General features: G+C 40.4%; 1 protein-coding gene across 1 annotated transcript in view; it reads right to left on the reverse strand.

The window, feature by feature from the left end:
• Positions 1–27134, reverse strand: part of KIAA0368 (KIAA0368 ortholog) — a 109456-nt gene that overhangs the window by 32015 nt on the left and 50307 nt on the right. Inside the window, exons 10-27 of the mRNA XM_010843572.1 lie at positions 26649–26768; positions 20619–20704; positions 20309–20387; positions 18434–18483; positions 17366–17432; positions 17149–17271; positions 14684–14787; positions 14177–14300; positions 12897–12977; positions 11673–11898; positions 11152–11243; positions 8301–8435; positions 7330–7492; positions 6716–6888; positions 5363–5464; positions 2868–2991; positions 925–1070; positions 497–551 (exon numbers count right to left, since the gene is read on the reverse strand). Of these exons, the coding sequence (XP_010841874.1) occupies positions 497–551; positions 925–1070; positions 2868–2991; positions 5363–5464; positions 6716–6888; positions 7330–7492; positions 8301–8435; positions 11152–11243; positions 11673–11898; positions 12897–12977; positions 14177–14300; positions 14684–14787; positions 17149–17271; positions 17366–17432; positions 18434–18483; positions 20309–20387; positions 20619–20704; positions 26649–26768 (2050 nt within the window). The remainder of the gene's footprint in view (positions 1–496; positions 552–924; positions 1071–2867; positions 2992–5362; positions 5465–6715; positions 6889–7329; positions 7493–8300; positions 8436–11151; positions 11244–11672; positions 11899–12896; positions 12978–14176; positions 14301–14683; positions 14788–17148; positions 17272–17365; positions 17433–18433; positions 18484–20308; positions 20388–20618; positions 20705–26648; positions 26769–27134) is intronic.

The raw sequence follows: 27134 nt of genomic DNA on the forward strand, positions 1-27134 counted from the left end.
TTAAATCACAAAGGGAAAAAATGAATCCTAAGTAGGAGAAAGCTATTATTAGTAGAAGCTACGAACGTTAAAGATAGCCTTGGCTCCACTTTCAAATGCAAAACTGATCTAATGAATAAATGATTCATTAATGAATAAAATGGATGGGCTTCTCAGGTGGTGCTATAGTAAAGAACCTGCCTGCCAATGCAGGAGACATAAGAGATGCAAGGGATGTGGGTTTGATCCCTGGGTCAGGAAAATACCTTGGAGGAGGGCATGGCAACCCACTCCAGTATTCTCGCCTGGAGAATACCATGAGCAGGGGAGCTTGGCAGGCTACAGTACATGGGGTTGCAAAAAGTTGGACACAGCGGAGCAATTAACACACACAATGAATAAGTACGTAAGAATCAAGTTTCCTGTAGCCTTCTCTTATGGTCATAATCTAGATTTTTCAAAATTTACGATACAAGCTTAAAGAAGTTTGGAAATCAAATATTTACCAATAACTTACCATCATTTTCTGACAGAACAGAAACAAATGCACTCTGGATTTCTTTAAGATGAGACTGAAATAAGAAAAGAGACATTCAGAACACTGAAACTCTACCCCCTTGGGAGACTGAGAATCTTGCTCTCGGGGTCCACACCACCTGTGAAGGTGGCCAAGCTACCTGAAGGCTGTACCACTGACAGCAGTCCACTCACACAGTCCAAACCTCCCCGTCCCCCCACTTCCTCTGGCTTTACCCCTTCAGGTTAAGAATCATCCTCCAGTGCATATACACCAGGGATCAGCCTTCATTCCTTCACGTGTAGCTTACTTCACAGTATCTGTTACTGGTTAACGGCCCTTACCCCATACATTTCCCTCCGACACCTATTATAAATATTTCATAAACAGCCTGCAGCAGAGCTGCATCGCGCTTGGAGATGGCCTACCTTCACTTCACTGTGGGTACTGAGCTTCCTCACAAGGGAAAGGAGCCAGATGCACGCTGCTTGCCTCACATGTGGGTTGGGACTGACGATGTGTTTATTTAAAATCACATCCAGCACCCAGGGGACCACATCATTAACTTTGGCTCCTAGGGAAAAGAAAAGAATGACAAGAAGCAAATTAAAATAACTGAACAGAGCTTCTGAAAAAAATATCAAATGTTAATCAACATTTACTCAACAGAACAATCCTACAACATATTAATATCTAAACAAATAAGGTGCTTAAATAAATTGCTGAAGGAACTGATAATCATTCACTTCAGAACCCAGCATAAACTAAATAACCTTTCAAAGGTACTCAGACACCCCTAGTTTCCTAGAATGAAAAATTATCACCAACATGGGGGAGGTTAGGCATATGCAGTGGTGGAGGGTGTGGAAAACCTCTGCGCCTTCCTCTTCATTATGCTCTGAACCAAAAAAACTTCTCTAAGACATTATCTTAATTTTTTTAATATCCGTATGATTAATGTAATTTTACTCATTTAAATCATGACTGCAGGAGAAAAAAGTTATTTCCCTTCCTTCATATTCACTTTTGAACCTTAACTGCACATTAAGTTTTTAAAATAAATGGGTTTTTTTGTTTTTAAATTTTTATTGGGGTATAGTTAATTTACAATGTTGTGTTAATTTTGCCTTAATTTTCATGATCCCCATTTTCTCTGGTGTCAGCAATTTTTCTTTCTCTGCCGTATCCTTCCCATCTCCCACCTAAAAACTAACACGAAAACCAACCTCTATTACCCTCGCCTTCCTCCTCCAGCTACTACACCGCTGTTCTCCTTCCCTGTCCCTCCAGAGCTCCCCAAGCTCAGCACTACTGAGGCTGGCAGGATTAGCCTCAGCGGGACCTCTGGCTATGGACAGCCATCCTGTGCCCAGAGGATGTTCACAGCATACAGGAGATGTGAAGTCACTCTATCTGTAACGTGCAGTCAGAAAGTGCACATTCCTTCACCTACACAGTCACTAAAAGCCAGAGCAACTCAGTGGAGAGACGTACCTGCAGCATGATTGGCACTGTGTGATAACGAATCAGGGGTGGGCTTCCCTGGGGGTAAACAATCTGCTTGCCAATGCAGGAGACACAGGTTCAACCCCCTGGTCTGAGAAGATTCCACTTGTCAAGGAGCAATTAAGCCCAGGAGCCTTACTGAGCCTGTGCTCTGGAGCCCACATGCCCCGACTCCTGAAGCCCAAGGACCCTAGAGCCTGTGTTCCACACAAGAGAAGCCACCACACTAAGAAGCCCAACACTGCAACTAGAGAAGAGCCCCTGCTTGCCACCAACTAGAGAAAAGTCCACACGCAGCAACAAAGACCCAGCACAGCCAAGAAAAAATAAATAATATTACTGATGCAGGAGGTAGGATGCGGGAGGGCAGTAAGGCTCCAGAGAGAGGGATGTATGTCTAATTATGGCTGATTTGCGTTGCTAAACGGCAGAAACCAACACAACATTATAAAGCAGTTTTCATGCAATTAAAAAATCAATTAAAAAGGAAAATTACAAAAAAAAAAAAAAAGAATCGGGGCACACAAAACTTGGGAGATTGCTAGGCCTTGACCTCTGACACTGGCTAAACACCCCAAGGAATCCTCATGGACAGAGCACAGGTTTGAAGGGAATCGACAGCTAACTCCTCGGCCTCCTTGCCAGAGGACTAAAGAAACGGTTCTTGCTCATTTTGTGCTCCGTCTCCTTTAACCAGCTATCTTTCTTGACTGAGCCGAACTCAGAAGACATATACAATTATTGGAAAAAGAGTCAAAAAAAAAAAATGGAACGTATATATTTTTTCCTCTGGCTTCAGAGGTGGTAACAAGAACAGAAGAGAGTTACGTGGTGGGAATAAACGCATTAATTGACTACAAGGTACCGGCGGGGGGCGTATCCTCCCCCTCGGTCCCCAGCCGGGCACCCCGGGCAGCCACAGAACTAGTCCCTGTCGCGGCACTGGTGATGGCTTCACCGATGGTGAACTGCAGTTCTATTTGCTTGGCCTGCAATGAAGGGGACAGAAGCCAGGGGTCAGAGGGAACATTTTAAAAACATCCATTTCCATAAAAAGGCCGCTTACTGGTCTTGTTTCTCAGCGTGCTTTGTTTGTTTCCACTCTTGCCTGGAACGCTCTAACAGGATGGTTGGAAAGTGGGGCAGGGTGAGGGAACAGAGCGCCCAAGAAGGACTTGAGGATCTTTTCCCAAGTCCACGTTGCACTTTTCACCTAAGCAGAGAACCAATAAGCGATTTTTACTCTTTGGAAGACTGGAATCATTCACTTGGGGAGAAGGGACAGACTGCGAAGCCATACACATCTCGAGGGAAATTCTGTCTCTCATCAGTTAAGTTTAACAGCACTAAACTCTGAGCCTCAATGTCGTTTGTAACATGAGCATAAATAATACCATCACCCACCTCATTCAGGCCATAGGGATTAAACAAGGTTAATGTACAAACGGCGACTAGTAGACACCTGATTGGTAGTAATTGTACAATAACACTGGCCTTTATCACTGACAGACATCTCCACTCTGTACACTTAAATTACATGACATCTGCAAGATCCTCTCAAATGGTTGTCAGGGCTTCCCTGGTAGCTCAGTCGGTAAAGAATCTGCCTGCAGTGCAGGGGACCCGGATTAGATCCCTGGATTGGGAAGATCCCCTGGAGAAGGGAATGGCAACCCACTTCAGTACTTTTGCCTGCCATGGACAGAGGAGCCTGGTGGGCTACAGTTCTCGGGGCCACAGAGAGTCAGAACGACCGAGAGACTAACAGACAGACACACACACACCTCGAGGCTGCGAAGAGTCAGAAACAACTAAGAGACTCACTCACACTCACACACACACACACACGGGGCCATGAAGAGTCAGAAACGACTGAGACTCACAGACACACAGACACATGCTCTATCAGCCAAGGGCTTTAGGCTTGTAAGGCATCAGGTGCTGATACCTCACGCCTCCTTCTCTGAGGAAGAATGACCCAAGGGCTTTGGTCTTACAGCCTTCCTGGTCAAAAGCTTCTCTTGGCAACTCTAAGCTGAGAAAAGCTATCTCAGCACAGAGGATCTCATAATAGGGGTTCATTTTATATGCCTGTTTTTACACGTTCACATGTTAATACAATGTAGTTGGCATTACAAACAAAAACAAAACTCCCTAACTCCATCTGTGAAGATGATATGTAGACTTTTAACTATTCTAGAAATAAAGAGTGGCTGAATAGAGATCATTACATTATTATTCTCTCTACTTTGGTGCATGTCTGAAATTTTCCATAATAAAAAGTCAAAAGAAAAAACAACCACAAAAAACCTTTAGAACTCTGTCCTAGCTGACTGTGAAGATATTTTGCTTCTGGTTCTTGCTCTTTTTTTTTTTAAATCCTTTACTCTCTCCAGCATATTTCAAGCTGTTCATATTTCTAAATTTCTAAACTCTTATAATGTCCTCAGTAGCAAGTTAAGAATCGAGACAAACCTTCATTTATTTATATAAAACTGGAAGAAACCCATCTATATCACAGATTTAAAAAAAGAAAAAGGATGAGAAACCAGACATCACAAACTTTTCCCCAAGAGATTACAATGTCAGTGATATCCAGGGAGAATCTGACATGAGTTTAATTTCTTGTCAAAAAATTTCACCTCAAAAATACTTCATCGAGACTCTACCAATCATACCGCCTGGCCCCAGTTTTATGGGCTGCAGGGTTACAAAACAAACTCTGCCTTCAGTCTAGTGGGCAATTAGAAACTGTGATAAATGTGAAGAAAAATATGGAGAGGCAAGAAAGCACAGAGAACTAACGAATCTACCCTCGTGTGAAGGGCCAGGGGAGTTTTCCAAAGAGGTACAGCAACAACCTGAGAAAGAAGAAGTAAATAAGGGTCTTTCAGAAGCTCAGAACAAAGACAGACAAAGAGGCCGGTGAAGAAAAATGTGAGTAAGTGAAAAGAACCGAAGCCCGATTGGGGCCAATTGTGTTGAGTCACTGATCACACTGGCTAGCGGCTGTCTACTTGGAGGTCTTCTCCACCACACTGGACGTTTATCTAGAAGACATCAGACTCAAGAGCAACCAGAACACCAGCACCTACTCCCCACAGCCAGCTGACTGGGTGTATTTCCCCTTCTACTCACCCTGCACCACACTTTACAGAACAAATCATGAGATAGGGACTTCCCCGCACAGGTGACTCAATCAATGCCATGTCTAGCACAGCCCACAGCTGGTACTCAGTAAGCACTTGGTGAATGAATGAATAAAAGTCTCATTTTAAAACCTCACAACATGCAAAATTCCAACAATAAAAAAATGCCTTTTGTCTGAATGACTTAACAATCAGATAGCAATATAAATACCTCCACAGAATCCATCAGACCTTGCAAGAGGAGCTTCTGGTGAGGAAAATCTCCATCCCCAACTGGAAAATACCCCAGTGTTTGGATAGCTCTTTCTTTCATCTGGAAGAACAGAGAAATTTTTTTTTAAATGAACTATATAACAGCTTGGCCCCAGAAAAATGTCTTCTGGGAGAAAAATGACAAGGTAGGGTAGAGGAGTCTGTCTAACTAAATGCATCAGTGTTTTTTTTTTAAGCATTCAATTTTACAGAATTATGTATATAATACACTGGAGGTTGAAAGACATGAAACTAGGTTTATTAAGGGTCCACCACTACAAAAGAAGGAAGCACAGTCTTTAGCTCAGTACCCTACAAACCAGAACAGTTATAAATGTAGACTCTGGGCCCAGAAGAACCTAAGATCGGGTCACAGCTAGACCATTTTTAGTAGCCTTTGAGGCTGTGTGACCTCAGGCAAGTTACTTCACTTTTCTGAATTTTCCTCCTCTGGGAAAACAGAGGTGACAAGCATACCTACTCCACTAGGCCTGAGGATTCAGTTAACAAAAGCATGTGAAGCACTCAGCATATGCTTGGATGGTAATGACTAGCTAATAGCAGCCAATAAAAATTACATTGCGATCTTCTCGGTAAGTTTTAAAAAATAGCTAGATTGAGAATAAGATTACATATTTATTAAACTTGTAGTAAACTGAGTTTTTCTGTTCATTAAATCATCTTACATTTCAACACTGAGGTACTCTTATCCCAAGGAAAAATTTTAAAGTCTGTGAAGGTTTTTATCTAAAATTAAAATACTATAAAGATCCTCTGGGCTTCCCTGGTAGCTCAGACAGTGAAGAAACTGCCCAAAATGTAGGAGACCTGGGTTCGATCCCTTAGTTGGGAAGATGCCCTGGAGAAGGAAATGGCAACCCATTCCCGTATTCTGGCCTGGAGAATCCCATGGACAGAGGAGCCTGGTGGGCTACAGTCCATGGGGTTGCAGAGTCAGACACGACTGAGTGACTTTCACATTCACATTCAAAGGTCCTTTTCCTCAGAGATGACTCACACTGCTTACTAATGCCCAAACTTATTAAAACCCACCTGGTTATAAGGAGGCTAAGATTTAGATCTGGTCTGAAATTATAAAAATCATATAACTATTTAACACTTTATTACCTACCTTTTGCATGACAGAAGAATAAACTTGATGCATTTAATCTTTACCCAAATCTTAACAAGTTATGGGCCTTAATTGGAGTAACTGAGTCAAAAGGGCACACATATCAAGGCTATATACAAATCACCCACAACTCAAAGTTAAACAGTTTTTAGAAGAGAAGGGTAAAAGTAAGAGACATGCCTTATTTGTTTCTTTACTGGAGGGTATTCTGTTTAGCAGGCTTTCCACAAGATGCAGCTTGGTAAAGCCCGACCCCTCACTGGGGACTGGGAGGGGACCATTTCTGCCAATTTCCCCCAGGGCTGTACAGGCAGCAATCGCCAAGAGAGGGGAGGTACTATCCAAAAATGAGCCTGTGAACACATTTACACAGAAGAGAATTATACTTTATCACCCTTGGAATACAAAGCAACCAGAGACGTAATTGAGATTTTCTTAAAGACAGCAAATAAAAATCAAAGTCTACAATATATTCTAGTTGATAATTTGTTATCATTTCTTTAGTAATAAAACACCACAGAGTGGGGTCCTTTTTTGACATTTAAATTTTTTCCCATAATGGAATCACCTCTGTTAAACAGAAACAAATAGAAAAAATATATGGAAAAATGGGAATACCTTCAGTGTTATTAAAAACAGAATTTATTTAGCATCAAGATTTTGTGAAAAAGCTTGTGTGTTTAGAGTGCAATGCTATAAAAAGAAATTAAAATGTTACAATAAATTTTAACCTCATTCAAAATCTTGTAACCTGTTTATGCTGACATCCACATCAGCATAAACACGTTAATTACCAATAGTTTCTGTGGCACTCTGAATGAGCTCCTCTTGTTCGGGCAGGAAATCAGCATGTGTCTCCACGTTTGGCTGCTCTGCCATTTTCATTTTCTTCTTAGCCAAATATCTTCCTACTGTGAATCCCAGTGCAAGCAAGGATCCGTGCTGTATCTCCGGGCTCTGGATTTAACAACACAACAGCATATGTCTTGTCTCCCTCTCACACGTGTGTGAATGCACTGCAATAACTGTGTTTATCACAGTCATCTCCCCCATAAAACACAAGGCCAAAGAATAAAGTGATCATGGGAGGCTCCATGGGATGTTAATAAATCAGCTAGCGAATAAGAGAAACCTAGAGTTTCAAACACAGAGAATTCTGAGAAGTTGAGTTTATATTTGGATTCCCTAATCCCATACTTCAATTCTGGTGAGGTGACTCCCTCAATGCTCTCTGATAAGCACACATGCTTTCTTCTCCCTTATAACACTTACATAACTATGCCATCATAATTTCCAAGCATGATTTTTCCCCTACTGCCAACAAAATACAATGAACTAGAGCCTATTTCTAATTGCAAAAACCTCCAAACACGGCAGGCAATAGAATATTTGAAAGCACATGACTTCAACAGTGTTTCTTGATGGGACAGGTACAAAGAGAGGTGACAGGAGATGGGGAAGAAAAAAGGAACCAGCATTTCTGAGCACCAAGTACTACTAGAGCTTCTCGTGTATCTACTCCCCATTCTCGTCATAGCACCGAAAACCGTGCCTGTGAGACACAGGGCACGCAAACTTGTCGACTGGACTGACTGGATCCATGTGCTATCTATCTCATTTCATCTTTACCATCTTAAAAGCAAGCAATTTATGCATTCATTTTACAAATGAGAACATAGAAAAAATATATTAGATGCTTTTGTAAAACCTCTATTTCACACACACACACACACACACAAAGATAAAGGCAAAACTGATCACATACATGATTGTCCTTCGTAGTCTTTATCAGCTGTTCTATCATTGACTTCAGCTCATTTCCCGACACTGTAGATACTACCACGGAATAAAACAAGGCTGCCAGTTCACGCATCTCTTCTTTACTGCTATTCATCAGACTCTGAGCGAAGTAGAAAGAAATATGTACATGATAAAGGATCATCTCCCTGCTGACAACTTCTAACGTTTAAAGTTAAAAGAATACATGATACATTACAATGTTCAAGTTACTGGTATTTTTGAGAAAAGGACACAACCTATTATTTAAAAACAAAATAAAGCCCAGCTACCCTCCCTTTCTGAAAATGAGCATTTTAGCTTTGAGGCATCTGATGGACGTGGCCCATGGGAAAGAACACGTGGTTGCAGGTGGCACCTCTGGCCACGTGGGGGCGCCCTTGCACCATCCCTGCCCTCTGGACCACAAGGGCACTCATTCTCCCTTCTGGCAAGTTCCTGCACTTCCCTGGGTCCTTACAGGACCACCACCCCCCCTGCCCCGCCCCAACCCCAATCTATTCTTTGGGAACTTCTTCCTCTTCAAGAAAGAAAGGGACCTGCATGTGCCCGAATGTCACTGCAGGATAAGGGGCCAGCAGACTTCTGATGTTACCAATTCTGAATAACAGAGTCACTGAAGGCCTGAGCTAGGCACGTCCTGTCCTGAGAGGAGTGCCTTGCCTCAAAATGCACCTTCATCTTTGGAGAGCCTGTGCATGGGCCAGGAGGGGGCAGGAAGTGCCAGTGCTAAAGAACCTGCCTAAGCAGGAGACATAAGGGATGTGGGTTCGATCCCCGAGTCATGAAGATCTCCTGGAGTAGGGTATGACAGCCCACTCCAGAGTTCTTGCCTGGAGAACCCTATGAACAGAGAAGCCTGGTGGGCTACAGTCCATAGGGTCACAAAGAGTTGGACATGACTGACCACACACAGGGTAGACCAAAATATCATGCGCATTTTCATCAAAGATATAAAATATAAAACAGGTGGAATTAATATACAGCTGATCTAAAACAGAGGCTTACATGTTTTCTACAGAGAGCCAAATGATGCAGCAGTTCTACTCTGCCACTGTGTTAATAAAAGCAGTCACAACACAAGGGTGTGGCTGGATTCCAGTACAATTTTATTGACGCTATCATTTCCACATGTCAGGAAATTTTACTTATCTTTTGATTCTTCCTTCAACCCTTAAGAAATGTAAACACTAGTGTTAGCTGGCAGGCCACACTAACAGGAGGCAGGACAGATGTGGCGCACAGACCGCAGGCCAATGACCCCTGATCTACAAGGCCAAGGTCTAAAATCATTTTAAAATCAGCAAATCTCCACAGAGTAAAAAATCTTTTTGAACTAGATGCAATTTCATGAGATTAGATTTTTTTAGAAAAGGGCAAAACTCACTCCTCTTGGTAAATTACATTCATGCATTCACACTTAAAAGAATCTGTACATTTTACCATAATTCACACTGTACCTTCCAAAAAGAACTGCATTATGTAGCACAAGAGGTACATAGAACTACATAAGCCAGACCTGTACTAAGACAGATTATTCATTCTACTCATCTGAAATTCAAATTTAACTGAGTATCCCGCATTTTATTTGCTAAACCTGGCAACTCCTTCGGTGTGACCATGGGAACCAAACACTCTCCAACATGGTTGGTGGAGTCTGAATTGGAACTACTCATGGCTCAGATGGTAAAGCGTCTGCCTGCAACGCAGGAGACCCGGGTTCAGTCCTTGGGTTGGGAAGATCTCCTGAAGAAGGAAATGGCACCCCACTCCAGTACCCTTGCCTGGAAAATCGCATGGACAGAGGAGCCTGTAACCCATGGACGGCAGGCTACAGTCCATGGTGTCACAAAGAGTCAGACGTGACTGAGCAAGACTTCACTTTCGCTTTCACTTTCTCATATGGAGGATGTGTGCTGTCTAGTAAAATTGCATCCATGTGTCCTCAATTCCGTTTCTGCAGAATCCAACTAAAAATAGACCCACTCGTATTCAAAATGACAGACTGTTCATTGCAGCAGTCTGGAAGTACCCTAAATGACCATCAATAAGGATCTAGCATAATTCCAACTCAATGGACATGAGTTTGAGCAAGCTCTGGAAGATGATGGACAGGGAAGCCTGGCATGCTGCAGTCCTTGGGGTCGCAAAGAGTTGGACACAACTGACCGACTGAACACCAAGAATAACTCCACAGCCATAGAGTGGAAAATAAAAAAGTTGTTAAAACAAAGAGGATGTTCTCTCTACAGTCAATGCAGGAATAAGTCCATGTTCTAAAGCTAAGTGAAAGAAGGTACAAAACAGTGCGAAAAAGTATTGTGTAAATACTTTTCACCTGTATGTGAAAAAAGGAAGAAAAATTTAAAATGCTGATCTCATCTGCGTCTATACATGTAACTAAACTCTAGAAGGGACGCTGTATACAAATAAGTGATAACCTATATGTCTGTCAGGTGAGAGAGGAAGAGGCAGGAAGTGGAAGGAATCTGGGCAGTCGAGAGACAGAGAAAGATGTTTTACATAATGTTTTATTTAAACTATACAAAATGATTACTTCTTTATTTTTAAAGCAGAAAAATAATTCTTTTTCACTTATATGACTCTCAATTCATCTCCCCCTCTCACCTAAATAGATCACTGCCACAAACAATAGATCACCTGACCTACAAGCTTCCTAGGAAATGTCTGATGATCAGAGTTTTCAAAGTGACCTAAAGGCAAAAAAGGTCACAGGAACCCTGGTAGGAAGGCGAAATCATGACACTGAAGTTTAAAACACAGAGAATCAAAAAGAAACACACAGGCAAAGGATATACCTTTATCCATTCAGTTTTGTCTACAAATTTGGTGGCCAACTTTTCTGGATACACTGAGACAGCTTCCAATAGACAGTACATGACTGGCAAACCTAAATAAGAAGGAATTCAGAAGCATTTTAATTTCAAGAAAAGTGATACATACAGGGATCACTAAATTCCTTCAAAGCATAAGGTTACATCTTCAGGAGGCATTTCCCAGTTTTACAAAACAAACGTTAACCTGAACACAGTATGTGACTCAATACAGCAAATTTACAGCCTTATTGTCTATAAAAAGATGCCCTGTTCTTCACTCCCACTTCCAAAGTAAAAATGTATTATCTATTGTTAGCATTTCTTTCTGCAAAGAGAAATAGTGTATCAAAGCCGAAATTAGACAAGTTTAGAAAAGAAAGATTCACGTTCGGTTATAGGAGAGAGGAGAGAAAATAATTTTGGTGAAAATTGTCAGCTGAGTTTAAAATTAAGATTTTTGCTTAAGTGCTTTAGTATCCGTCCTCGACATCATGACCTCCTACCTCCAACACCTGCTAACAGCTGCTGAAGCAGGCCAATGTAGATCTGCACAGGGTTGGTTTCCCCACTCTTGGAAGATGAGGAGGAGGGTGTCGCCTGGCTGCCTGACATTAAAGTCCGTATGTAGTGTCCAATGGCTGGGGCGTGGTCTTGCATATCAGCTAAACTCTGAGAGGTAGGCACCACCCCCGCGCTGTGAGCCAGGCACATGCGCAAGTACAGGACGATCTACGGGTGGAAGGAAGCAGGACACCAGATAAGCTTCTCAAAAAAATCAAGGTGGGAGATGTTCTTCAAACTGACAGTTCCCAGCTTTGATGCCCCCACCATCCTTCACAAAGCTATTCAATAATCCTCACAGTAGCTGGAAAACATGACTCAATATGTGAACTGAAAAAACTATAATTTTACATAACCAGCTTTTATAATCCAAAGAGTGCTTTTTAATAGAGTTTAATGGAGTTAAAATGCACACTCAACTTTTAAAGTCTAAAACAGGTATAACGAAAATAATTTTTTTTAGAGATGTGTGTGTGTTCATGAGAGAGAGACAGACAGACACTAGGCAGAAACCCAGGGCCGATGACCTATTCCTGTGGAACTCCAGTTGAATTTAATCTCCACCGGCATAAGAATTTGAGAAAATGGGTTCAAATCATCTACAGAAGAGTAGCTATGACATCATTAAAAACCTCTGATACAAATTAGCTGCTCAGGAGTCCTCTGGAAGCTCTTTTCCTTGACAGCTAGAACAGGACTGGCAGCAATTCCATCGTGAGTATTCTCACTCACCGTGAACAAGATTATCTCTTGCCATTTATCTCAAGCCAATGACTGAAACAGTAGAATTTTCCTTAGTAAATGAGGTAAATTAACCTAACCTTCCAACCTCCAAAGCTAGATACTCCAAATAACCTCAATATATCGTTGGCTTTAAATTCAAATCTAATTTGCTGTGACTTCCCAATAGCATTCAATGTAAAGTATCTAGGTCTCTCATGAAGAGAATCTCACTGAGATAAATATATTTCTTGACTCTGCTGTGAACTAAAACACCACCAATTATCAAGCACTGTTTTTCCTAATAAACAATCTGATATAAAACAATAACATCACTGTATGGGTTTTTACCTAGAACACAAAAAATTCACGGACATCTCTTTGACTGTGACATTATCTTTAAGAACGTTCTGTAAAAGCAAAAGAGAAATATACCCCGGTCCTACCTCTCCAAAGGCTGCTGGGTTAAATGGAAGGACAGTGGTCCCAGTCATGTACTTGGCTGGTGTTTTCATTCGATGGGAAGCCTAATAAAAAGAAACCCCCCAAATCAGTTACTGAAAAACAAAGCACATGTACCTTTGCTTGACTCAAAAATAACTGTATTTCTAGCTATGTTATTGTCTGCTACTATTTTTTCTAGTCAAACATTTTTACATTATTCATGCTTGATTGTGCACAGACCTCAAACCCTAAGTGACAGATGTGTTGCCTTTTGACTGGCTTCTTAAAAAAGAAGAAACCTACAAATTAACTACACTTTAATTAAAAGAAAGGAAAAAAAGAAAAAGCTCCAAAGATGACACAGTAGGAAGTAAAAATTAAAAGAATAAACCTACTCCGGGCATCTACTGACACAGTCGCACCAGGGCACTGAATGCCGGCTATTTTCATTAATAATGAAGGTAGAAGAAAAATATTAGCATGAAAGCACCTTTTGCCCCCAATTATGGCAGTGCTATGGGGAAAAGAACCATGGTTGGCACAAACTGCCCTCCAACACCTGTAAGATGTCTGTCTACGCAAAAAGCGAAGACCACCAGCAGAGATGAAGGCAGTCAGCTGTCCCCCAGCACACTTACAGAAACATTCATGTAAAAACGCGGGCAGGTCTGGGTTGTGACTGCCAATCCTCTGTCTGATCTACCAGTAAACAGGAGATTTGCAAAAAGCAGGTATGAAGTTCTCTCATGGACACAGGGGGCAAAAATCTGAAGTGCTCCCTAAAGTGCTCTTAAATTTAAACTGCCTTAAATAATGCCCTTAAAAATAAAAAGATATATTTGGAGGAATTCCCTGGCAATCCAGTGGTTAGGATTCCATGCTCTCACTGCTGAGGGCCAAGGTTCAATCCCTGGTAGGGGAACTAAGATCCCACATCCCACAGGCTGCATGGCATGACTTAAAAAATAAACACAAAAATAGTAAGAGTTAATATTTTTAAGCATGTCTTGCCAAGGGGAAAAATTTTAAACACAGCCAAAATGTTGAAGAGCATAAAAGAAACTAAATAATTTAGATTTGGGCAGATTAATTACACTTGAGATTTATATTTTTCTCATCTTGTACCTCCCTCTTATTGTAAATACTAACATTGTTAGAAACTTTACCACTGTTCACCATTTAGCGATTAGCATTTTACAAAGTGTCACCAAAAAAAATAGTATGTTTATTTTCATCATTCACTATATGACTCAAACTAATAATATGAAAGTAAATACCATACCTTTTCTTGGATATAGTATACCATTTCTGGGAAAGATGGCATCTGCTTAGAAGCACTGTCTTTCCTGTTTCTACCAGGAAGACACCTTAAAACTCGTTGTGCCTCTCCGTGAACTTCTTCCCGCCTTCCGAAAAGGTAAGAAAGATAAATAAATTTCACCAACCGGAGAATGATCATATGAAGACGAAGAGCAACAATTTTATCTGGCATCTGTCTTAAGTATATTCTTAGCTACATGCAAAGAATCATAAAATACTTGAGAAGCAACCACTTCTTTTTCGAACTTTCATTAGTCACGTGGCTTGCATCTTCGAATTTTACCCACAGGAAATAACAAGACAGGGTATGACTACAGGTCTGCATGCTGTGTCAAGGGGGCCATATTTTTAACTCTAATACACTGCTTCTAAATTCCACAGACTAATGCTACGAACAACATAAATTTTATTCAATTTTCAACTTAATTTGAAATAAACCCAAGTTCATATCAACACCTTTGAAACTTACGGGTCTCCTGCAGCTAACAAGAGCAAGTATCTGGAAGGAATATGGTCTGAGGGAAACACCGTGCTGGCAAATTTCACAGCCACTTGTCGAACTTGAACTTCAGGCTATTTGACACATAAACACACACACACACAGACACATAACACAGAGATTAAAAAAAAAAAATTCAAGTAACAACTCATTCCAGCCAAGGTAAGTAGTTTTAACTGTAAACAATCAAAATTTAAGTTGATATTTCAATAAATATATCTAAATAAATAAAAATCTTTTTAGTTGAGATCCTTAATCATGTTGTTTAAAAGTCTCTGGACAAAGGCATTATTTAAAAAGTGCTTTTATGTCCTAAGGGGATCTTCCAAGTAAAGCAGGAAACCCCACCAAGACCACTATCAGAGAATCTCTCTGTAGATGCCCATACTCAGCCCGACCATGGGACCAAGGTCACAGGGGCAGTTTCCGGCCACCACTTCTGTTTCCTCAACTCTCAAGCTCTCAGTCACATGAGTGAAATTCATATAGTTTGCAGGGAACACAAACAGAGCCTACTTGGAGTCCCTACAAATCTAAAGTAAAATATCGCCAACACTTTCAGGTTAGCTCTAAAATTAAAAATGACTCCAAAGCAAAATCTCAGCTCATATATCCAATTGGGGCTTCCCTGATAGCTCCGTTGGTAAAGAATCCGCCTGCAATGCAGGAGAATCCAGTTCAGTCCCTGGGGTGGGAAGATCCCCTGGAGAAGGGAAAGGCTACCCACTCCAGTATTCTGGCCTGAAGAATTTCATGAACTGTATAGTCCATGGGGTTGCAAATAGTCGGACATGACTGAGCAACTTTCACTTTCACCTATAACCAATTAACTTATACAGATTGAGACTGCAATCTATAAATACAAAGCTCAACCAGAAAAAGCAGCTGTAGAGTCTAACGATGCTAAAGCTTTATTCTCATGTACCTTCCCCCTGGGTCAATCCTCCAGTCACAACATAAGTGAGATGAGAGGTGCTTAGAAACATGTGCTCCCTCATTCATCCAGGTGTTCTTCCTCTGCAGCATTCCCTTTACAGGGCAATATACTAAGGACTAGTCTGTATGATTTAGCCCTCAGTCTGGCTGCCTGACATGGAGTCTGGGAAAACAAACCAAATCACCTATGACTTGGTAATATTGTTACATGACTTGATCTGCGTAAGTATAACCAGTACCCATGTGCACTACACAAGCATTCCATTTTCTTATGAGGTTACTGATGAAGAGTTTTAAGTATTTGATTCTAACGAGCTTCCAAATAAGCCTATACTACTTTGCTCATGTTATATGACCATGAACTAGGTACACTGGACACCAAGAGCATTTAACAATGGGACTCTCTATATAATAAGATTCCTGAATGTTCATAATTATCCTGTTCTGTTTCAACAGAAGCCAGACACGTTTCTGAACCTTTAGTAATTCCCTCAATATAAATATGGAAGCCAAATTCAGTGAGATGCAAATCGTATTAATCTCACCAATATTTGACATTTTCCCCTCTTTAATCTCCCTCTCTTTCTATTCCTACAAATAGAGGTCAAAAAACTGACTAAAGCAATACATAATATACAATTTTATACTGTGTATTATATATCACATCTATACACGTGTATATGTATACTGGGCTTCCCTGGTGGCCCAGACGGTAAAAAGTCTGCCTCTGATGCGGGAGATCTGGGTTTGATCCCTGGATTGGGAAGATCCTCTGAAGAAGGATATGGCAACCCACTCCAGTATTCTTCTTGGAGAATCCCATGGACTGAGGAGCCTGGTGGGTTACAGTCCATGGGGTCACAAAGAGTTGGACATGACTAAGTGACTAACACTATGTGTACATAAGCATAGAAATTAAAAATTCTCTTACAAACTTCCACAACAGGCAGATGAAGAGGACTAGAAGAAAGAAGAGTATGTATGATGGTACTGGCTTATTTCCTACAGACTCATTTTAATACATAAAATCTGTCTTTCCTTCTGCTCTTCTCCCCCAATGTTACCTACAGAACTCCACTCCAAGGGACTGTAGGGCTCAGCTACCACTTCAAAGAAAACACTTCCAACCAGGAGAACGTGACATTAAGAACAGTTCTCCAACAAGGAAGGCTTTAAACATAAGGCCTCTGTGCATATCACTACTCCTTCTCTAAAATCATGTTCCCATAACGAAGAATTAAAAACATATCACATTAGAGTTTTCCATTCAAACAGCTATTTTCTATGCCTAGTTTGTGCCTAGAAACCTTGGTTTGAAAGGCAAGACTGACAATAAAAGACTTTACAGGGGCAAAAAACAAAAACAAATCATAAATCACAGTCCAAGGGAAAGCAAATACTCCTCTTCATTATTAAGAAGAAAAGCAATTCAAATTTTGATCATAAAAATATAAAATGTGTACACTACCAGCCATTGTGGTTCACACAGTTGGACCTACCTTTATTAAATACGAGGCCACAAGTGCCTCCATGAGAGTCCGCTGTGCGCCTTCCAAAGTACTGTAAGCTCCAACCATCATGGATAATGCTTCTTGAATAGCGAGTCGCGTCTCGGGCTCTTCCTGTGAAAGATGATAAAAACAGTGTTCCCTTCACGGTTGAGCTTCCGGCTGAGCATCCCAACAGAAAGCACATACTTGCCAGGTGTTTCCCTACCTTACACAGGGCTTCAAAAAGCTGCTGCACGAGAGCTATATCCTTAGTGAATAAATGTGGCATTCGACTGCAAAAGAACGTGAGACCATCATTACTATAAAACATTTCCATAAGGCAGAAAAGAACAAAACTAAACACACATGTTCCTAAACTTGCACCTTCACCTCTGGGCGCCATGTGAGCACCACTGGTTACCTCCCCAAAGACCCAAACATTGTTTTAAAGTCAACATTTAATTCTACTGTCTAATCCAAGTAACTCTAGATTAATATACGTGTTATCCAGATAGTGTCACTAGAATATTCCATGCATTCAGTTAACATTTCTGATTTTGAAATAAAGAAAAGAGATGAGACTAAATGCTATTTAAGGCTACGGTGACAAGAAGCTCTGTCAACTGCATGCCAGCACACAGAGGACAAGGTCTGTTGACAATGCTGTGCTGTATCAGTTGATCTGAAATGACTGTCTTCTGAGCCCCCAAACTCCTTCCCTACACAGTGCAGAAGAGCCCAACCTAGCTTCCACAGGCCAATGCAGAACCTGTGCAGGGGTGCAGGCAGCGGTTGGGCCACTGAAGATGCTGCTCCTCTCACCCCTGCTCTGAAATATGTGAAGAAAGAGGGAACCAGGAAGAAGTGGGTGCAGGAAACCATACTAAACAAAGGAGAAAAAAAAAAAAATCCACCTTTGGAAACTCAAGAATCGTAACACTATCAGAAAAGAGAATCACTAGAAAAACCCTTGATTATTGATATTAAAAATGCTAGTAATAAGTCGTAACAAGAACACTTAAGATCAATCAAATGTCTCTATGTAGGGTACAAGAAAACTACCACGTTAGGACACAATCCAGCTCGAAATCTCATTTCAATACTGCCATTTAATACGGTAACATGTCTTGAAATATAAATTAAGACGTCTCACATCATTATCCTTCTAAATAACCTATGGCCATTAAATAATTTCCTTTCAGAATCATAACAAATTTACTGTCCATCCATTATTAAATGCCACAATTCTTAGTTTACCAACAAGGTATCTCTCACTGAAGAGGAGTTTACTCACCTGGAGAGTTTTCCAACAGCTGAATATGCCATAGACAGTAGCTTAGGGTCCTTGAAATTAAGAAAAAAAAAAAAAAAAAGAACAAAAAAGCAGACAGAACAAAAACACAGTAAACGGCAAAACCTTTTTGCTGCAATGAAATGCATTGTTTTACTCCTCGTTAAACCTAGGTCTCACTGTGCCTAACTACATGATACCAGAATCTGAACAAAACAAATAAAAATGTCCAAACCCAGGATGCATCAGACTACTAAAAGAAAAAACAAAACCAAACTTTCCATCCCCCACTCACTCCAAAAGGAAAATGCAGAGGTCATAGAAAAGTTCTCTTCACTGATGCTAACTTGGGATCCTTTCAATACTACGTAACCTGCAAATACCAAAATTCACCACCAACATACTAGGAAGACAGCTTAACTTATTAGAAAATTAATCACTTCCCAACAGACTAGGATCCACCCTCTCTCACCCCAAATTTCAGGCTCAGGAGAGCAACTGTCTAAAAATCTGCACTACAGTAAATTGCTTCTTCTCATATCTTTCACCTTAAAAAGTTAAAGGAATCATAGTATTTGGGTGAGTTAGTGAGGGTTCCACTCAAGATACAAACAGAATTTTACATTGCTTTATGAAAATCAGGAGTCTGACATTACTCGGAACACAGCAGCACTTCTGTGAGCTGAAGTTTATACACTTCACAAAGGATTCACACACCTACATGGCCACTCTTACGGGCTCATCTGTTGGGAAGACATGCAGGTGTCACCTGGAGGTTAAGATAATTATAGCCCTGTAGGTTATCTGGCCACTCTAGTCTAGTTTCAAATATATAGTTTCTCCCCCAAAAGCCCCAAAGCATTTTTATTTCTACCAGCCATCCAAAGCATGTATCTATGCCATAAAAATAATCTGAAAGGTTCCCAAGGCCTTAAGCATCATGCAAGCTCTGCTCACTCAACAGAAGAAGACAGGAGAGTCAGGCCTAGGACTGCCCCAAAGCACAGCTGTACAACAAGTGAACAGTTTTCAATAATAATAATATCCATTAACACGTCTTCACTGTGCTAAATTAGCTCATTCAATCTTCACAATCATCTATAATCATTTAATCTTCACCATAATCCAATTAAATGATACTATTAGCCTCATTCTTCTACTAAAGAACAGAGGTCCGAAGAATTTAAGTTACTCACAAAGGAACAAAGCTAGGATTCAAACTCAATTCTAACTCCAAATGGCAAAATACTGGCCACTATACTACTGCAAACATGCATTCATATTTAGCTGAGACTTAGGAAAAGAACATTAACTAGAGTTCTTAAAACTTTACCTTTTTTCTTTTTAGCCAATTCCCTTGGAACACTAGAAATGGTAAGAGTGATACAGCAAGAAAACACAGGATTTGAAAAACTACAATCCAAGGAATCCTCATCCCACTTAGTTTAAGGAATCAAAAATTTACTGAATGCATGTTTTGACAGTTTTGAATCAATAAAATCTCAGTCTCTTAGCATTAACACTGTTTCTCAATACAAGCAAATCCAAATAGACCTATATGGAAATAAATCATAAAATAAAATCTAATTCTTTTCATTCCATTTTTGCACAGTTTCTAAAATAAAATGTACCTTTTTACATAAAGAAATGATAAGACCACCTCAAGGTCCATATCAATTTTTAATGCTTATTTCCCAACAAAGGGGCAAAAGATGGTGGTAATTTCTGAAATTTACACCACCTCAAAATGTTAAGAAATGATGGAACAACAGCAAACTTTAACTGTATCAACATACAGACCAAGAAAGTTTATAACAGAATTTAAAAACTAAAATATTAACAAAAATTAAAAAAAAAAAAAAAAACCAAGTCACTTACTTCTTTATATTCATTGATTAGCTTGGTGAGACCATTCAAAAGCATTGGACCTAATGGCTTAATCTTGATTTCTGGACAGCTTGTTAAAAAACAACACATACACAAAGCAAGATGTAAGAATCTCGTAATTAAGTATTGTTTCAGATAATTACTTAAAACAGAGACATAACTGATATAAGTTTAAATCATCTATCAAAATGTGACATATTTTAAGGTAAGCAAACACATTTTCTTTCTAGGTAAGATGCTCTTACATCCCTACATTGCTCCGACTGGCTTGAAAACTTTATGAACAGTGCAAGAAACTTACGTTACACAAATGTGATGCACAAATTGCAGGGATAATGTTCTTAATTTTGAATTTGTATTTGTACCAAAGAGTCCATCATACACCACCTATGAAAACAGAACATCAAGAATACCAATTAAGAAGAACAGCAATTTATTATTTTCAAATACAACTGAGGATTCAACAGTAGGTCTTTTGTACTACACTTTGTTCTTCAAAATTAATGCAGTTCTCTTTCACCAAGTATTTTAGCTGATGGCCGTAGGAAGCCAACAAGTAGCTTCAATTAACAGTCTGGATAACAAACACAATGGTTGATGGTTCAAGCCCACGCTATTTGTGGGGCTACTGCTAGGAAGCAACACAGAGTTCATGCTGCAGTGGGCCACCACTCTCACGCAGAGGACATGTTTTCAAAATAAGTTCACATGTAATTAAGAAACTAATACCTCCCAAATCATTTAATCTGCTGATGTCCTCTGCATAAGAGTGGTAGCCCACTGCAGCATGAACTCTGTGTTGCTTCCTAGCAGTAGCCCCACAAATAGCACAGGCTTGAACCATCAACCACTGTGTTTGTTATCCAGATGGTTTATTGAAGCTACTTGTTGGCTTCCTACAGCTGTCAGCTAGAATACTTGTGTGAAAGAGATTGCATTAATTTTGAAGAACAAAGTGTAGTACAAAAGATCACAAACTGATCGCATGGACCACAGCCTTGTCTAACTCAATGAAACTATGAGCCATGCTGTGTGGGGCCACCCAAGACAGATGGGTCACGGTGGAGAGTTCTGACAAAACGTGGTACACTGGAGAAGGGAATGACAAACCACTTCAGTATTCTCGCCTTGAGAACCCCAAACAGTATGAAAAGGCAAAAAGACAAGACACTGGAAGATGAACTCCCCAGGTTGGTAGGTGCCCAATATGCTACTGGAGATCAGTGGAGAAGTAACTCCAGAAAGAATGAAGGAATGGAGCCAAAGCAAAAACACCACCCAGTTGTGGATGTGACTGGTGATGGAAGTAAAGCTCAATGCTATAAAGAACAATATTGCATAGGAACCTGGAATGTTGTTAGGTCCATGAATCAAGGCAAATTGGAAGTGGTCGAACAGGAGATGGTAAGAATGAGCATCAACATTATAGGAATGAGTGAGCTAAGATGGACTGGAATGGGCGAATTTAACTCAGATGACCATTACATCTACTACCATGGGCAAGAATTCCTTAGAAAAAATGGGGTAGCCATCATAGTCAACAATAGAGTCTGAAATGCAGTACTTGGATGCAATCTCAAAAACGAGAGAATGAACTCCGTTCATTGCCAAGGCAAATCATTCAAAATCACAATAATTCAAGTCTATGCCCCAACCAATAATGCTGAAGAAGCTGAAGTTGAACGGTTCTATGAAGACCTACAAGACCTTCTAGAACTAACACACAAAAAAGATGTTCTTTTCATTATAGGGGACTAGAATGCAAAAGTAGGAAGTCAAGAGATACCTGAAGTAACAGGCAAATTTGGCCTTGGAGTACAAAACGAAGCAGGGCAAAGGCTAAGAGTTTTGGCAAGAGAACGCACTGGTCATAGCAAACACCCTCTTCCAACAACACAAGAGAAGACTCTACACATGGACATCACCAGACGGTCAACACCAAAATCAGACTGATTATATTCTTTGCAGCCAAAGATGGAGAAGCTCTACACAGTCAGCAAAAACAAGACTGGGAGCTGACTGTGACTCAGATCATGAACTCCTTCTTGCCAAATTCAGACTTAAATTGAAGAGTAGGGAAAATCAGTAGACCATTCAGGTATGACCTAAATCAAATCCCTTATGATTATATAGTGGAAGTGAGAAATAAATTCAAGGGATTAGATCTGATAGACAGGGTGCCTGAAGAACTATGGATGGAGGTTTGTGACACTGTACAGGAGGCAGTGATCAAGACCACCCCCAAGAAAGAAATGCAAAAAGGCTAAATGGCTGTCTGAGGAGGCCTTACAAATAGCTGAGAAAAGAAAAGACACAAAAGGCAAAGGAGAAAAAGAAAGATATATCCATTTGAATGCAGAGTTCCAAAGAATAGCAAGGAGAGATAAGAAAGCCTTCTTCAGCCATCAATGCAAAGAAACAGAGGAAAACAATAGAATGGGAAACACTAGAGATCTCTTCAAGAAAATAGAGATACCAAGGGAACATTCCATGCAAAGATGGGCACAATAAAGGACAGAAGTGGTATGGACCTAACAGAAGTAGATTTTAAGAAGAGGTGGCAAAAAAAAAAAAAAAGAGGTGGCAAGAATACACAGAAGAACTGTACAAAAAAGATCTTCACGACCCAGATAATCACAATGGTGTGATCACTCACCTAGAGCTAGATATCCTGGAATGTGAAGTCAAGTGGGCCTTAGGAAGCATCACTACGAACAAAGCTAGTGGAGGTGATGGAATTCCAGTTGAGCTATTCCAAATCCTGAAAGATGATGCTGTGAGAGTACTGCACTCAATATGCCAGCAAACTTGGAAACCTCAGCAGTGGCCACAGGACTGGAAAAGGTCAGTTTTCATTCCAATCCCAAAGAAAGGCAATGCCAAAGAATGTTCAAACCACTGCACAATTGTACTCATCTTACACACTAGCAAATGCTCAAAATTTTCCAAGCCAGGCTTCCAACAGTAAATGAACCATGAACTTCCAGATGTTCAAGCTGGATTTAGAAAAGGCAGAGATCCAACTGCTAACATGCACTGGATCATCAAAAAAGCAAGAGAGTTCCAGAAAAACATCTACTTCTGCTTTATTGACTACACCAAAGCCTTTGACTGTGTAAATCACAACGAACTGGAAAATTCTTCAAGAGATGGAAATACCAAAACACCAGACCTGCCTCCTGAGAAATCTGTATGCAGGTCAAGAAGCAACAATTAGAATGGACATGGAACAAAAGGCTGGTTCCAAATTGGAAAAGGAGTACATCAAGGCTGTATATTCTCACCCTGCTTATTTACCTTCTATGCATAGTACATCATGTGAAATCCTGGGCTGGATGAAGCACAAGCTGGTTCAAGATTTTTGGAAGGAATATCACTAACCTCAGATATGCAGATGACACCACCCTTATGATAGAAAGGGAAGAACTAAAGAGCCTCTTCATGAAAGTGAAAGAGGAGAGTGAAAATTTTGGCTTAAAACTCAATATTCAGAAAACTAAAACTATGGCATCCAGTCCCATCACTTCATGGCAAATAGATGGGGAAACAGTGGAAACAGTGACAGGCTTTTATTTTCTTGGGCTCCAAAATCACTGCAGATGGTGACCGCAGCCAGAAAATTAAAAGACACTTGCTCCTTGGAAGAAAAGTTATGACCAACCTAGACAGCATATTAAAAAGCAGTGACATTACTTTGCCAACAAAGGTCCATCTAGTTAAAGCTATGGTTTTTCCAGTGGTCATGTATGGATGTGAGAGTTGGACTGTGAAGAAAGCTGAGCACCAAAGAACTGATGCTTTTGAACTGTGATGTTGGAGAAAACTCCTGAGAGTCCCTTGTACTGCAAGGAGATCCAACCAGTACATCCTAAAGGAAATCAGTCCTGAATATTCATTGGAAGAACTGATGCTGAAGCTGAAACTACAATCCTTTGGCCACCTGATGGGAAGAACTGACTCTTTTGAAGAGACCCTGATGCCTGGAAAGATTGAAGGTGGGAGGAGAAGGGGATGACAGAGGATGAGATGGTTAGATGGCATCACCGACTAGAGTTTGAGCAAGCCCCAGGAGCTGGTGATGAACAGGGAAGCCTGGCGTGCTGCAGTCCATGGGCTCACAAAGAGTCGGACACAACTGAGCAACTGAACTGAACTGACTGACAAAGTGTACACCTACATGAGATCTATGAATATTCTGCCACATAATTTTAGCTGCTTATTATATAATGTAGCATTACTACCACCACCATTTCTGAACCAAAATTATTAAGCCACTATGAGGGAAAACAGTGCCTAGTAAGCAAAATGGAAGAAGCTCTGTGATTATTTTATGTTTATGGAAACACAGAATACAGTATTTGAAATCAGTCAAGGACTTCCCTATAGCTCAGATGGTAAAGAACCTGCCTGCAATGCTGGAGACCCAGGTTCAATCCCTGGGTCAGGAAGATCCCCTGGAGAAGGAAACAGCAACCCACTCCAGTATCCTTGCGTGGAGAATACCATGGACAGAGGAGCCTGGTGAGCTAAAGTTCATGGGGTCGCAGAGAGTCAGACACAATTGAGTGACTAACACTACTACTACTAAATATTGGACAGCAGATACTGGGAATAAAAGTTGTATCACCTAGAAGGAGGAAGTAGAACAAATAAGCCTTAAGAAGGAGAGAGATGAAGACAGAAGTTAGGAAGAGGAAGCAGCCACTTAAATAAGTCTTAAGAGTGAGAGACATGAAGAGGGAAGTCAATGTCTACCATACACATACAGTGAGCAAGATGAGTGTGTCCTTACTTTGGTACTGAAAGGGAGGAGAGGCAGGAAATAAGAACATTCTAGATAGGAGGGGGCACACTAGAGAAAATCCTGAAACCGGAGTAGATGTTTACCAGGCCACAGGGGGAGGGGCACTACACCAGGAGTCATGAAACAGAGCCATGACAACGGCACACTTAAGAGCAACGATCTTTGCTGGTACGTAAGGTACAGGGCGAGGGGTGCTGAGATACGAGACCAGGTGGGAAATAACTGCTGCCTTTCCACCATCTACTGAGAACTTTCTCACTGAATGAGAACTAGCAGCATGCTCTAAATCTTCTATCAGCTATCTCACTCAAGTCTTTACAACACTTCTATCATTACACCCATTCTACAGATTTTTTTTAAATGTTTAAAGAAAAACAGGGGAAAAACCTTAAGGTTTATTTAAGATGAAAAGTTGTATTTGTTGTTGTTTATAGTTACTAAGTCATGTCTGACTCTTTGCAACCCCATGGACTGTAGCCAGCCAGGCTCCTCTGTCCATGGGATTTCCCAGGCAAGAACACTGGAGTGGGTTGCCGTTTCCTTCTCCAAGGGATCTTCCCAACCGAGGCATCGAACTCGCCTCTCCTACATTGGTAGGTAGGTTCTTTACCACTAAGCCACCAGGGAAGCCCTATTTAAGATCAGAAGCGAGTAACTAATGACAAAACCATGCTCAAACAAATTGTCTCTAGAGCTGGACATCACTTGGATGAAAGGCAAGGGCTTTTGCGGAGGGGCTCATATCCCATACCCAAAGAGTACAAAGATTTCCAAGTGCAAAAATAACTCTGGTGGCAACACAGAAAACAGACTGGCTGTGGGCAAGACAGGGCAACAAAGAAGACAACTGTGACAAGCAAAACAAGAAGTGACGATCTCCATTAACGTCAGCACCTGCCCTAGGGAGATGAAGATACTGAGGCGGCAGAGCTCAGAGGCTGTGGCCGCTGCCTACATGTGGGGCTCCAAGCAAGGATGACTCATTATCCCACTTTAGTGAACAAGTTTCTGCTGCTACCATTTTTGGAAAAACACCACTCAGAAAAGCACTAGTTTGAAAGGGATTATCACCACACATTTAGAGTGAATGGTAACCATATATTCTATATATTCTATAATATATATTCTATATATTCTATAGTACATATTCTATAATCAAAAAATTTTAATATTTATGTGGACCATTTAAAAAAAATCTTTACAGATTTTGTTACAATACTGCTTCTGTTTTATGTTTTGGTTTTTTGGCTCCAAGACATGTGGGATCTCAGCTCCCCGACCAGGGATGGAACCTGCACCCCCTGTACTGGAAAACAGTCTCAACCACTGGACCACCAGGAAAGTCTCTATAATAAAAATTTTTAAGTATTTTCTACAGCTAAACTTGAGAGAGAAAAAAGAATCTCATTAATCTTGTTATACATATCAATCTACCTCCGGAATATTCATTAATGCAGTTCTTTCTCTAGTTACATAGACATAAAAGTTGTAAACAGGTCGTACTTCTCTTGAAAAAAAATCAGTTACCTGAATGTTAGCTGGGAACGTTTCGGCAGCTTGTCTAGAACGAAGAAGGTGGGGGACAATCTTTAACTTGACCCTTGTGCTGACTGGGTCCCTTTTCAGCTCTGGCTTCAGAACTGCTCCCTGTTGAAAACATTATAATTCAGCACTTCGAAATTATTATCAATTGAAAGAAATCATGAGAGATCATCTAAATCAATGGTCTCTAAAACTTCTGTTTCAAGATCCCTTTATACTCTTAAAAACTACTGAAGCTTCCTAAGATCTTTCTTTTATACTAGAATATCTATGAATATTTACTATATTAGAAATTAAAACTGAAAAAATTTTAAGTACTTATTCACTTAAAAATAGTATTAAAGCCAGGATATATTTTCATAAATAACATACTTTTAAGACAAATTAAAAACTACATTTTTCATAAAATAAATTAAAAAAAAAAGAAAACTTAAAACCCCCAAGAAAGAAATGCAAAAAGGCTAAATGGCT

Source organism: Bison bison, unplaced genomic scaffold, assembly GCF_000754665.1.
Source record: "Bison bison bison isolate TAMUID 2011002044 unplaced genomic scaffold, Bison_UMD1.0 scf7180017864183, whole genome shotgun sequence".
Taxonomy (NCBI): Eukaryota; Metazoa; Chordata; class Mammalia; order Artiodactyla; family Bovidae; genus Bison; species Bison bison.